Genomic DNA, 14,941 nt, shown 5'->3' with positions numbered 1-14,941 from the left:
GGAATAAAGAATTTAAATGTGAGTAATTAAAGGTAAACAGTACAATCTGTTGTTTACAGGAAGAAGTCCTCCTCTTCCCATCATGTGGAATAAGAGTATGATTTTAGGCCAAACTCATGACATGTGAGCAAACAAACTGAGGCAAAGACGTTCCTCCACCACCAGACACAAAACACCCAAACCTTTTCCTTCCATCAGAAAGGTTAAAGTGTTGTCCTACATTTGAGAGCAAGAATTTTGAAAACAATTTTAAAAAGCTTAATGAGGAATCAAATTCAGAAACTCAAAACCAACAGGTTTCTTAGTGCACAGTGCTGATCAGAGTCGGCTGGTGGACTTTTTTTTTAAATCTCCACTCCAGGATTATCTAGTCTGGAGCAAACAACAGGCCTAAACGCACACTGGGTGATAAATAAGACCTCTTTAATACTGCATTAAAGATATTACATTTGATTGGACTATATTTAAGTCACATAAGTTCTTTCTTTTTTCAATCAAAAATTACATTGGTGTCATTTTCAAACTTGTACTTGTATTTGTATTATTTTAATTGTATTATATTGTATATGTATTTGTATAACTTGTATTTTTTTATTGTTACAAAGCAGAATAAGGTCTTTGTTTGGAGATATGATCAAGAAATGCTCCTCCAAGCCTCTGAGTGGGTGGGGCGTGGGTATGTCTTTATCTTTTTGATTGACAGTTAAGTCGTCAGGGACGCAGAGACACTGCGTGTACAAACAGCATGTATTTTGAAGTGGTATTGAACAGTAAGAACACAGTAAGTTGTTAAGCTGTTCACTGAGCAGCAGCTGACTAATAAATGAACCATTAGCCTGTGTTCACAGTCAGTATTCTGTGGTGGAAGTTTGGTCACTGGTTCAGCAGAATGAGCTGCAGAGAATGACAAGAGAGAGCTATGTTAGCTGGAATGCTCTCTCTGAGTCTGAGGCTGCTGTCAAACACGGTCACCATCACATAACTGTAGAGCAGTGACGGTCACTGCATGTGGCCACAGAACCAACAGCGTTCTGTGTGGTTCATCTACCATAAAATTCAAACAGGAAATTCCTCCTGATTTATTCTCAAAGAAGATGACAGGGGAAGTCTGTAAACTGAAGTAGAAAAAACTGATGGATTTAAACTCTTCATAGGACAACACTGACATCAAAATGTTTCTGGAACTTTCAGGATCTCCTCAGTGATGTATAACAGTCTCTCTGTGCTGAATCAGGACCGGCTATCTGTTCCTTCCGCACAGCTCTGTGATGTGTGTTGTTGGTGTTGCCGCTGTGGGCTCTGCTGCATTGTTTGCTGTTTGATGTTGGTCTTTTACTGTAATATCCCATTGATGCCAACTGTCACGTGGTCGACAGGTTGGATAGTCTGAACCACAGTGAGTTAGCATTGCAGCTAACACTCAGCTGAACTCTAATGTAGAGCCACACAAAATAAAAGAAGTAGCTGTCACCATTATGTAGCAACATTGCTAGTTTAACTACATTTCCCAGTGTTCCAGTAGAGCAGCCATCTTGTTTCCAGTAGTGAGTTACTGAAGCTAAATGTTACATGCTACATTTTATTTTCTTTTGAAGGAATAAAACATAAATTCTCTAGAGAACTGTGGTGTAATAAAGACACCTGCATCTGTTGAATATTGTGTATAACAGTAGACGTCTCTTCATGTGAAACAGCCTCAGTGTGTTAGCTCATGGCCTCACTAGCTTCTGTTCATGGCCTCACTAGCCACACTGTTCTCATGGCCTCACTAGCTTCTGTTCCCCAACACTGCAGACACCCTACAGACGCTGCACCGTAACACAGACTCCACACTAAACCAGCTCGACTGCAGTTATTGAGAGAGCAGTGAAGCAAAGTGGGGGGGGGGGGGGGGGGGGGGGTGTGCAGGACACCGGCTGCTGTCACCATTATCAGAGGCCATGAAGGTCACGTTGTAGAGGTTGTTCTTGACGTAGGGAGACTCCCGGTCAAGGATGGCGATGGTGGAAATCCGACCATTAACCGGGTCAATCTCCAGCCAGTTGGCAGGGTCATACATCTTGGAGTACCTGGATTGTGAGTGAGAGAGAGAGAGAGAGACGGCATGAGAGAGCAGCACAGAGAGGCTTCTTTATCTGCTGAGATAGCTTGGCCTGGCTCAAGGCCAAGCTGCTAGAGGGAGCTGATGTATGGAGGCTGCAGCAGTCTCATTCATTTATCCTCCTGGACAAGATTCTGCCTTCAACAGACTCAAACATTATATCAGAACATTTGTTAGTGGAAATATTTGATGTGGAATTGGAAACAATCCATAAACAGAATGTGATGCTGATGAAATACACACAACACACAGCAACAAAAAAAGAGCACCCCCCCCCCCCCCCGGTCCACTCTAGCTCTACAGCGCACAATATACTAGCTTTATCTGTGTCAGCATGTGTGCACTTGCATGTTTTTGTGAGCACAGTGTGCGTCCACCATTGGCTGTTGCTAGGCTACGAAGACTTCAGCACTACATTTAGAAACAAATAGTGGGATGAAAAAGAAAGAAGGCTGGGGACAGAAAGAAGCAGTCCTAAAGGCTCTGCTGGTTGTTGAGCTGTTAGCTGGAGCTGGAAACATGTATCTCCTTCAGCCAACATGTCTGCAGAGGAATCATCCAGCTTTGATCTGAAAATATAATTATATAATCATCAAACACCAATCAGTGAGGCCTCTGAGCCTGGACAGCTCATAGTCAATCTACTACAGACTAAGAAGATCCACCCTCTTACACTTAGACTGCCTCTACCTATACCTCTGCCTACTGCAGATGCTGCCTCTCTGTGACAGAAATCTGACCTTAAGATTGAACTTATTGGGGCCAATATCAGTCCTACCCCTGCAGTGGACCTGCCCTTCCCCTCCTTGGATGAGTTCAGCTGTTGTAATCCAGTATCACTGCAGGATCATTAGGAAAATGTGGCCTGGCATTAGTCACAAGCTATCAAAGAGTTCATAGTGAGGACAAGTTAAGTCAAAGGACCCAAAAGCCGTCTTACTCCTATCACACTATCACAGGGCAGGAGACAGACACAAAAGGATCCTTCTGCACTTAACAGACCAGCTATTAGCTCGTCTCAGACCAGATGTCTCAGTATGACCAGATCATGGGTCAGTCCAGAGGATCAACTAAAAGGACACTGGGGAAAATGGTAAATGCACAGCACTTATATGGAGCTCTCCTACATTACAAGCCACATTCACTCATTCATGCTGTGCTTATGCTCACACACCGATGATACATCAGGGGCAGTCCGGGGTTCAGAATCTTGCCCATGGACACTTCAGCATGTGGACTGGAGAAGCTGGGAATCAAACTACCAACCTTGAGAAATTTCAGGCTGTTTTTATAAAACACTCCTTTGAAACAAGTCAACAAATGGTAAAGGTAGTTCATTGTAGGGTGTGTCCATATTATATTGTACTTTAGATTAAGGTCCCTGTAATAAGTGTCATTAGTACCTACAGAGCCAACAGGTCTGTAGATGACGCCGTCAACATGGCTCTCCACTTCATCCTCCAGCACCTGGACTCCTCAGGGACCTATGCCAGGATCCTGTTTGTGGACTTCAGCTCTGCCTTCAACACCATCATCCCGGCTCTGCTGCAGTACAAGCTCTCCCAGCTGAGCGTGCCTGACTCCACCTGCAGGTGGATCACCGACTTCCTGTCTGACAGGAGGCAGCACGTGAAGCTAGGAAAGCACGTGTCTGACTCCCAGACCATCAGCACTGGATCCCCGCAAGGCTGCGTTCTTTCTCCTCTGCTCTTCTCCCTGTACACCAACACCTGCACCTCCAGCCATCAGTCTGTCAAGCTCCTGAAGTTTGCAGACGACACCACTCTCATTGGACTCATCTCTGATGGCGATGAGTCTGCCTACAGGTGGGAGACTGAGCGTCTGGTGACCTGGTGCAGGCAGAACAACCTAGAGCTAAACGCTCTGAAGACAGTGGAAATGATAGTGGACTTCAGGAAGAGCCCAGCCCCACCCACCCCCATCACCCTGTGTGACTCCCCCGTGGCTACCGTGGAGCATTTTCGCTTCTTGGGAACCACCATCACACAGGATCTCAAATGGGAGCTAAACATCAGCTCCCTCATCAAAAAAGCTCAGCAGAGGATGTATTTCCTGAGGCAATTGAAGAAGTTCAACCTGCCAAGGACTATGATGGTGAACTTCTACACCTCCATCATTGAGTCCATCCTCACCTCCTCCATCACCATCTGGTACGCTGCTGCCACGGAGAGGGACAATAACAGACTGCAGCGTATCATCCACTCTGCTGAGAAGGTGATTGGCTGCAATCTTCCGTCCCTCCAGGACCTGTACGCCTCAAGGACTCTGAGGCGTGCAGGGAAGATTGTAGCTGACTCCTCCCACCCTGGACACAAACTCTTTGAGACACTCCCCTCTGGCAGGAGGCTGTGGTCCTTCAGGACCAAAACCTCTCGCCACAAAAATAGCTTCTTCCCATCTGCTATTAGCCTCATCAACAAGGCTAGAGAGCCCCACTGTTGCTGATCAATTGCACCAATCACCAGAAAAAATTCCTTGTATGTGAAAACATACTTGGCAATAAAACTGATTCTGATTCTGATTCTGATTCTGATTAACAGGTAAGGCCTTTTAAGATGCTATAAAGTCTTTTAAGATGCTTATTAACATTATTGTGTCTTAATAGGACTACATAAGCACTTATTAGAAAGTTGTAACTGTTCATAGACTGATTAAGAACATAATTAAAAGCCTACTGAGTTTCTTATTTGTTTATAACAGCATTACAATCACATTTGTTGAGTTGAACAAACTTACTATGTGGTTGTTGCTTTGTTAAGGTTAATACATAGTTTATTTTGTATTTATGAACAGTTGCCCTTGTTTTTTGCAGCTACTGGATCTTATGTGGGAACAATTCTTATTAAGGTTAATAAATCCTTTATATGCAAAAGCCCCACCAATGAAAATGAAACTGTCACTATTGGTGGGTAGTTGCTGGGATACAGGCCCTGTAGACCTGACTAGGAAACCCTGCCTAATGAGTGAGTGGCAAATGTTGACAGCTTTCCTTTGGTAGATCGTGGATGATCAACAGTTTGTAGTCGTGTGTGAATGTCTATAGACAGTATCTCTTGTTTATTTCAGTTGTAAACAGCAACTGAGGATTGTATATTTGATATTGTGTCAAATAGCGGAAATTAAGGATGCCCCGATCACGATATTTTGCCACCGTTACGGATACCAATCATCTATGAGTGTGATCGGCCGATCAATGGCCGATTCCGATCACTTTTTGTGTTTTGTTATAGCAGCACACGTCAAACAAGACACACACATTTTAAATTGCACAGCTGCCGTCTAAAGCCTGACCCTTGCTTTCCTTCATGCAAAGTCATGAATTACATCATCATATGAAATCTGCCCAGCAATCACATGGTTAATGCTGATACTGTGCAGAGATAGAAGAGTCCAAGGTTGCATTATATACTTACTAATAAGCTGATTTTCTTTCAGTCAAACCTCATCCATAACAGTCACTGATTGTGACCTCAGAATTAATTCCAATAAATCCAATTGAGATTAGACTTATTTTAGACTCATTATTTTAATTTTTCCTCCAGGGAATGTTGTCTGTCATCACCATCCCTGCACACAAGATAATGTCAGTCCAGACTGTTCTTAACAAACTAGAAATTACTATGCACTTGGTGCATAGTAAGTTCTAGTTACTTTATCTTTATCCATCTCCTTGCTTCCTCATACAATCCCCTTGTGCTTACTAGATAGATGTAGTACTTAATACTTACAACAAGATCTCCTACTGCACTGAAGCTTACTGATGTCCCTCACTTGTAAGTTGCTTTGGATAAAAGTGTCTGCCAAATTACTAAATGTATATGTAAAATCCATGCAGACATTCATTGGTTCTTCTTATCCAAAGACAGTGAAAGAGACTTAAAGTCATAGCTTCTATTGGGGTCTTACCGGACAGTTTGTCTCATGAAGCGGTCTGGGTCCTGGGCAGTGAAGGTGGTGAGCAGAGATCCAGCAGGTAGACCCTCCTCCAGTTTGATGGACTTGGGATTGGGGCTGAACTCTGGACTCTCGTTGATGTCCAGGATGCGTACAGAGACGGTTGCCGTGGACTGACGAGGCAGGTGGATGCCTCGGGCCAGCGGGACCTCATTCTCCGCCTCCACTGTCAGCATGAAGGAACGGGTCAGCTCAAAATCTATTGGCTGGACAGAGGAAAGGTGGGAGAGGGTAATGGTGACATGGTCCATGAAATTCAACATGGGCAATGTCAAGAACGAACTTTTACACTGTGAAATAATTCAGTTTTCTTCCTGTGTCTTCTTTGTCAATTGAACTGAAGGTTGTTGTAGTTGACACTAATGCCTCAGATCTGGTTTGACTTTATCCTTCCACAAATCTGCAGAGCCACTGATGTTCCAGCTTATTCAGAGCTGTGTGTCTGACCAAGTGTGTAGCCGACACACTCTGCCATTGATTATACACAAAAAAATTTGCTTCACATTGTTGGCCTTGTGCTGGATGGTTCTAAATCTGGAGACTGAAGTATTTCTGTGTTGACTTTATCTTGGGGTCAGTCAGCCTGGTCTCGTCTTTAGTTAGTCCAAAATAAAGACAGATCACTTCTCCCCATAGTTCCTTATATACTCAGCCCCAATCAGTCTTCTGCATCCGCTGCTCCATGTTCAAGTGTGAGTTGGTAGACACCTCAAACACATCACTTCCTTGTGTTCTCTTATTTTCCTTTCCTTTTATTTTCACTAATCAGAGTAAAGGCCTCTCTGTGTGTCTCTGGCAGTGTCTCTTGTTGTGCTGCAGTGGAGGGACAGTAACCCGAAGCCTGAAGAAGTTAGAGATTGTTGTATGTCTGTGCTTCTGATGAACTGATCCAGCACCAATGCCTGGTGACACATGGTAAGGATATGAATGCAGATCAGTGATATTGTTTTCTGACTGTTACTTGGTTACAGTTGGCAGGTAAGAGGAAGGCTGTCTGTGTGGAGCAGGTATTTAAACTGTGTGTGTTGTGGAGAGCAGATCCCACCTTGACCACAGTGAGCAGGCCCTCATTTGTGGTGGGGTCAGTGGGGATGGAGAAGCGTCCGGTGGGGTCTCCAGCGATGATACGATACACAGTGCTCCAGGCGGGAGTGTGAGGCTGGTCTTTATCTGTCACAGTCAGGTTAGCAACGATGACATTCACCCTATTCTCATGAACCTCCCCGAAGAACTGCCAGAAACAGACAGTCAGTCAGACAGATGGTCAGACAGAAATGCAGCCAGTCAGACAGACAGACAAATAGACAGACAGTCAGACACACAGTTGCTCAGACAGACAGACAAAGACACAGACAGTCAGCCAATCAGACAGACAGATAGTTAGTCAGACAGACAGGCAGTCAGTCAGACAGAGAGACAGAAAGTCAATCAGATGGTCAGCCAGTCAGTCACAGAGACAGACAAAGAGACAGACATCATATTGGACAACATATTGGACTTTTCTCTGGCTTCCTGCCCCTCCATTTGCTACTGTGTGTTTGTGTGTGTGTGTGTGTGTGGACCTACTGTGTCTGTGGTGAACTCAGGGGGGTTGTCATTGATGTCAGTAATCCTGATGACAGTGGTGGCAGTGTTAGACAGACCATACGTTGGGTTTCCCTCCATATCAGTAGCCTGAATGATCAGGGTGTATTGGGTGACTTTCTGGAATCAAGAAAGAAAGCATCATTATCATCATCATCATAATCATCATCATCACCACCACCACCACAACCACCACCATCATCACTATCACCATCATCACCACTATCATCATCATCATCATTAATAGATACTTTTCACACCATGCTTCCTCTAGGAAATATTATTAGGAAGCACTACATAAATTTTCATTGTTATGCAGATGACACACAGCCGTACTTATCCATGAAGCCAGGTCAGACTAACCAGGTAGCCAAGCTTCAGACGTGTCTTAAGGACATAAAAACCTGGATGACCAGTAATTTTTTTATCTTAAATTCAGACAAAACTGAAGTTATTGTACTTGGCTCGAAACACCTCAGCCATACACTATGTGATAATATACTGACTCTAGATGACATCACTTTGGCCTCCAGTTCTACAGTCAGAAACCCTGGTGTCATTTTTGACCAGGACTTGTCCTTTACTTCACATATAAAGCAAGTCTCTAGGACAGCCTTCTTCCACCTGCACAACATTGCAAAAATCAGACCCATCCTGACTCTAAAGGATGCTGAAAGGCTAGTTCACACATTTGTTACCTCAAGACTGGACTACTGTAATTCTTTACTGTCAGGATGTCACAAAAATTCAGTGAAAAGCATCCAAATGATCCAAAATGCTGCAGCACGAGTACTGACAGAAACTAGGAAACGAGATCACATCTCTCCTGTGTTAGCATCTCTGCACTGGCTCCCTGTAAAATCCAGAATAGAATTTAAGATCCTCTTCCTCAATTACGAAGTCATTAATGGTCAGGCACCATCACACCTTAAAAAGCTTATAGTACCCTATTTTCCCAATAGGACACTTTCTAAATGCAGGTCTACATGTGGTTCCCAGAGTTTGTAAGAGCAGAATGGGGGCAGAGCCTTCAGCTATGTCCTGTGGAACCAGCTCCCAGTGTGGGTTCGGGAGGCAGATACCCTCTCTACCTTTAAGCTTAAAACTTAAAACTAAGCTTAAAACTGTCCTCTTTGATAATGCTTGTAGTTAGGGCTGGCTCAGGTATGTCCTGAACCATCCCTTAGTTATGCTGCTATAGAGCTAGACTGCTGGGGGATTCCCATGATGCATTGGGCTCTCTCTCTCTCTCTCTCTCTCTCTCTCTCTCTCTCTCTCTCTCTCTCGACTACTTTATGCCATTAACTTTGTATTTTTTTTTCTTTCCTGTAGTTTGTGCTTCTCCTCTCTCTCCCTCTCTCAGTCCTCATTCTGCAGGTATCTGTTTCTGGAGTAGTAGGATCCAGATCCACCACTACTCATCATTACTATTAACCACTGTTATCTGTCATTATTATTGATAACACCAATACCTATTCATCTGTTCCTGCTCTCTCTCTGTCTCTCCATCTCTCTCTCTCTCTCTCTCTCTCTCTTTTCTCCTCTCTCCTCCCACCACCCCCTCTATCTCCTCTTAAACCAAACCGGTCGAGGCAGACGGCTGCCTACCCTGAGCCAGGTTCTGTTGGAGGTTTCTTCCTGTTAAAAGGTTTTCCTTCCCCCTGTCGCCAAGTGCTTGCTCTTTGTGGGAACTGTTGGGTTTTTTTCAATAACAAAGTAAGGTCTCGGCCTTACCCTGTAAAGTGCCTTGAGATAATGTATATTATGATTTGGCGCAATACAAATAAAATTGAACTGAATTCAACTGAAACACCACCATCATCATCATCACCACATCATTATCATCATCAACATAATCATCATAATCATCATCATCATCATTATCACCAGCATTATCACCATCATCATCATCATCATTATCATCATCCTCACCACCATCATCAATAACCACCATCATCAGCGTAAAACACATATGAAAGAAGCCACAGTTCAAACGTTGCAGCAGAGTTGATGGTTGACAGAAATGTAATTAAAACCACAGTGTCACAGCAGCATCACAGCTGACGACTCATGACTGCAGATGTAACAGAGCCCTACATACATGTAACAAGCTCTTTAAATTAAAGGAAAATCTGATCAGGGTGAGGGTCGACCTGTGAAAAGTCCAATTATTCGGTGTGAAAGATTTTTAGTATTTTATTATTGTCAACGTATTTTATATAATAATTCAGATTACTTAGGTGACACTTCTTTCCTGTCTTCGGAAACTCAAATAATGTTTTTAGAGTTGCGCCATACTTAGGTCTGATGACAAGAGATGTGATTGAAAGCTCCAGAAAAAGTTCATAGTATTTTGTCAAAAAAAAACAAATTATTCTTCAAGGGTTAGAGGGAACAGTGTTGGATGAAAACATACAGACACAATAGTTTCAGATGTGAAAATGTGTTAAATGTTCTGAAGCAACCTTTAGAGAAACAGAGTGTAGAACGCTCGACTGAGCTGTCTCTGCACCGCAGGACACCCTTCAGGCTGGACACACTCAGGCTGAGGAGCAGCTGCTCCATATGGGTTCAGGGATGAGCCTCACAAATGTCCACCCACCCACCCACACACACACACACACACACACACACACACACACACACACACACACACACACACACACCTCCCGATCGAGGCCTGCTGCCACAGTGATGATGTCACCAGTTCTGTTGTTGATGGTGAACATGTTGGAGGAGGGGCTCTGGGGATTCTGGGAGAGGATCTTGTATCGCAGCATCCCATTGGCAGTTTTTGGATCATCTTTGTCCACTGCTGTCACTGTCATCGCAAAGGATCCTGGGAACACAGCAAGTCAACAGACGCGTCAGTGAAGAGGGATTAAAGAAGTGTGTTAGAATTGTATGCGTGTGTGTGTGTGTGTGTGTTTGTACCAGGCTTGGATCCTTCAGGCACAGAGCCATTGAAGGTGGTGTGTGTGAACTCTGGTCTATTGTCGTTCTGGTCAATGACGTTGATGACGATGTCGATGGGGTTCTCCACCTGGTTCCCATTCAGGTCCACAGCATGAGCTCGCAACTATACACACACACACACACACACACACACACACACACACGCACACACACACACACACACACACAAAACATCACTCTTTCCAGAACAATGAAAACATATCAAGAACAAAACATTCAGCAGGCCTCACACAGGTGTTGATTCAGTATCACATGGTCAGACATGTTGATAGAGACACACCTATAACACAGCGTTGGATCCTTGATAAGTCATTCCTTTGCAGTGGATGCAGCATCTGTATCAGGCTCTCAAAGAGCCAAAACCCCCTCATGAATAAACATGGCAGCCAATCCCAGCTCCCAGCTTTGACAACTACATCCAATCATATGCATATTCATCAGACGGCTTTAATGCAAATCAGCCTGCTGCAGCTTCAGATTCCCGCTCCCCTGTGTGAGTGGTGTGTGTGCATTCCTCCAGATCAAAAGGTTAAACTCTCTGAGGTGGATGTGACTGTATTAGATATAGTGAGCAAACACCCAGAGTCTTTTTAAACACTGTCTCCTTCATCTCAGTGCATGAGAGAGAATATATCCAGGAGAGAGTGACAGCAGAGATGAAAATAAAAACAGCAGCTGACATCTGACCATGGTGGTGAGGCAGCCTAGGAGCAGATTCACACACTAAGTGAGGTAAATCATTTGAAATGTGCTTGTTTTCTCGGCAAAGACATTGTGTGAGTGCGAAACTGCATTTTCAAGACCAGAAGCTTCTGGATATTTGCTCTTCAGGCTCTGAGCTTCAGCACATTCAGATTAAAATAATAGATACTACATTAAAGTGCAGAGTCTCAGCTTTAATTTTAGTCAGTTTGTGTCAATATAGACAGACCAGTGTGGGAGACACAGAGCCCAAAGGACGGAAAGTGACTGGACACCTGGCTGCTAACAAACAGAGCTCACACCTGTCTCAGAGTTGAGTGAGAGGAGGTGAAGCTGTCAGTATGAGGAGTGAAGAGGTGACCGTGCAGGTGAGGACAATGATGATGCTCAACAAAAGCAAAAATCTGTCGGAGATATCAAAAATCAACAGCAGATGTTCAGCAGATGTTCATCTGAAAAGAGGGCATCGACTGAGAAGGACAAGTCCCGAGGATGAAAGAAAACCATCTACATAATGAAAAAAGAAAAGCTGTCAAGACGGCTCTTTGGGATGCTTCCATATCAGTGGTGAAGAGTAGAGCAGAAGCTGTAAACGGACGACCAGGCTGCAGGTCACACCAACACTAAACAAATAAGACTGTTCAACCTTTCTTTAAACCACATGATGCCAGTGATTTTCTATATTTTTCCCATTTAAAGACCAAACCCAGTCTCCTGCTAACAGTGTGTGTGTGTGAGTGTGTGTGTGTCTCCACAGCCTAATGAATCCTCCTCTGAGTGATACACTGTTTCTGTCAGGGAGGCTCACCGATGCTCTGAGTAACACTGTAGTTCATTTAGAAACAGCACCATGGTCCCATGACACTGATCAAGTCTCTGGAGAGTACTTCCTGCACAGCCACTTAGCGTGCTCAGGAGCAGGGTTCTCTCCTACAGATCACAACATTTGGATGTCAGACCTCAGTTTTAATGTCTGGGACAGAGTGTGATTGAGGTGAAAAGTACGAATATGAGTCTGAAATGAGTTGGTTTTTCAGAGGAGGAAACAGGAGATGTGCTGAGGGACAGACTGAGGGTGACAGATGATGTTTTCTGTTTTTTTTTGTTTCTTTAGCTCTGCTGACACAAGGAGACAGTCTTACATGAAAATTGGAGATGTGCTCTCTGTCCAGAGGCTTGGTGACGGACAGCTGGCCTGAGATTGGGTTGATGATGAAGATCCCAGTTGGAGGCTGGTCAGCCCCAGGACCTGTCACACTGTAGCGCAGCATCCGGTTCTTGTCCCGATCTGAGCGGATCTGAAGCAGAGAAAGAAAGGGTTTACAGTTCATTCACTCCACACAGGATGGAGCTGGATCCCACGTCAGAGAGCCAGGAGAAACTAAACGTCAGGTTCTCTGTGTGTCGTCTGCTGCTTCTGTCAGTTCGTCCTGATTTAAAGGTAAAGACGTACTCAAACAAACTTTGTGAGTCTGACCTGGATGTGTCTGTGTCACTCAGCAAATGCTACAGGCTGCTGCTACACAACTACAGACCCTATGAATTCAAAATAAGCTGTAAGCCTGCTGCACAGCCTGCTGCACAGTGATATCCTGTATCCTGTCCATACGATGACAAGAGGAGAGAAGACAGGTCTCACATACACATGTTAACAAAACACACACTAAACAGACGGAGCATGACAATTCAAATCAACTGCAGCTGTGAGTCTAGGGTTTGATACACTTACAGAGGAGCGCCCATGTTCCTGAGCTCGCCTCAACAGGAATATTACACTAACCTGACCACGAGTCCTAATTAACAACACATGGACAGGTCATACATACTTAAAACAATCAACTCTGCTAACTGTAAACAATGAACCACTGTAACTGTAAACAATGAACCACAATGTCTCAGATTCAAGTCTGGCCGCTGACCTAGTCTGGGTGCAGCTCCCAGTCTGGACCCAGGATCAGACACTTTCTCTACATTTAAGATCAAACTGTCCTCTTTATAGTTTATAGCTTATAGTTAGAGGTGGACCAGGTGAGTCTTGATTTCCATCCCTTAGTGATGCTGCTATAGACCTACACTGCTGGGGAAACTCCCATGATGCAGGTATCTGATTTTGGAGCTGCAGGATCCAGATCTACCAGTACAACACTTTTAAATTGCATTATTATGATTATTATTATTATTAACAACATTATGTATAGGTTTTACTATTATTATTTTCATTATAACAATCAACAATCCAATACATCCAGCTGTTCCTGCTCTCTCTCTCTCTCTCTCTGTATAGAGTATCATCTATATCTATCTATCTATCTATCTATCTATCTATCTATCTATCTATCTATCTATCTATCTATCCATCTATATATATATATATATATATATACATACATACATACATACATACATATATATAAATACACACATTACCAGTCAAAAGTTTGGACACAACTTCTCATTCAATGGTTTTTCTTTGTTTTTATTATTTTTTACATAGTAGATTAATACTGAAGACATCAAAACTATGAAAGAACACATATGGAATTATGTAGTAAACAAAAAAGTGTTAAACAAACCAGAATATGTTTTATATTTTAGATTCTACAAAGTAGCCACCTTTTGCTTTGATGACACACTCTTGGCATTCTTTCAATCAGCTTCATGAGGTAGTCACCAGGAATGGTTTTCCAACAGTCTTGAAGGAGTTCTCAGAGGTGGTGAGCACTTGTTGGCTGCTTTGCCTTCACTCTGTGATCCAACTCATCCCAAACCATCTCAATTGGGTTTAGATCGGGAGATTGTGGAGACCAGGTCATCTGATTCAGCACTCCATCGCTCTCCTAGATGAAATAGCCCTTCCATAGCCTGGAGGTGTGTTTGGGGTCATGGTCCTGTTGAAAAACAAATGATGGTCCCACTAAGCGCAAACCAGATGGGAATGCTGTGGTAACCATGCTGGTTAAGTGTGCCTTGAATTTTGAATAAATCACCAACAGTGTCACCAGCAAAGCACCCCCACACCATCACACCTCCTCCTCCATGCTTCACAGTGGGAACCACAAATGTAGAAACCATCCACTCACCTTTTCTGCGTCTCACAAAGATGTGGCAGGCGGAACAAAAAATTTGGACTCATCAGACCAAAGTACAGATTTCCACTGGTCTAATGCCCATTCCTTGTGTTTCTTGGCCATAGCAATTCTCTTCTTCTTGTTGTCCTTCCTCAATAGTGGCTTCTTTGAAGCAATTTGACCATGAAGGCCTGATTCATGCAATCTCCACTGAACAGTTGTTGAGATCAGAATCAGAATCAGAATCAGTTTTATTGCCAAGTATGTTTTCACATACAAGGAATTTTTTCTGGTGATTGGTGCAATTGATCAGCAACAGTGGGGCTCTCTAGCCTTGTTGATAAGGCTAATAGCAGATGGGAAGAAGCTATTTTTGTGGCGAGAGGTTTTGGTCCTGAAGGACCGCAGCCTCCTGCCAGAGGGGAGTGTCTCAAAGAGTTTGTGTCCAGGGTGGGAGGAGTCAGCTACAATCTTCCCTGCACGCCTCAGAGTCCTTGAGGCGTACAGGTCCTGGAGGGACGGAAGATTGCAGCCA

General features: G+C 43.7%; 1 protein-coding gene across 5 annotated transcripts in view; it reads right to left on the bottom strand.

Moving 5' to 3' along the window:
- LOC139626485 (cadherin-2-like) overlaps nucleotides 1-14,941 on the bottom strand; it is a 91,931-nt gene that overhangs the window by 22,369 nt on the left and 54,621 nt on the right. For all 5 annotated transcript variants that reach the window (XM_071486812.1, XM_071486814.1, XM_071486815.1 and 2 more), the window contains 7 exons: nucleotides 12,481-12,636; nucleotides 10,595-10,739; nucleotides 10,327-10,499; nucleotides 7,643-7,780; nucleotides 7,122-7,307; nucleotides 6,029-6,282; nucleotides 1,927-2,069 (listed from right to left, as the gene is read on the bottom strand). In XM_071486812.1, coding sequence (XP_071342913.1) covers nucleotides 1,927-2,069; nucleotides 6,029-6,282; nucleotides 7,122-7,307; nucleotides 7,643-7,780; nucleotides 10,327-10,499; nucleotides 10,595-10,739; nucleotides 12,481-12,636 — 1,195 coding nt within the window. The remainder of the gene's footprint in view (nucleotides 1-1,926; nucleotides 2,070-6,028; nucleotides 6,283-7,121; nucleotides 7,308-7,642; nucleotides 7,781-10,326; nucleotides 10,500-10,594; nucleotides 10,740-12,480; nucleotides 12,637-14,941) is intronic.

The sequence above is a fragment of the Trachinotus anak genome, unplaced genomic scaffold, assembly GCF_046630095.1.
Source record: "Trachinotus anak isolate AG129_WGS33_773 ecotype Australia unplaced genomic scaffold, CSIRO_AGI_Tana_v1 ptg000010l, whole genome shotgun sequence".
Taxonomy (NCBI): Eukaryota; Metazoa; Chordata; class Actinopteri; order Carangiformes; family Carangidae; genus Trachinotus; species Trachinotus anak.
The sequence above is the reverse complement of the archived record's forward strand: the minus strand, read 5'-3'. Positions and strand labels throughout refer to the sequence as shown.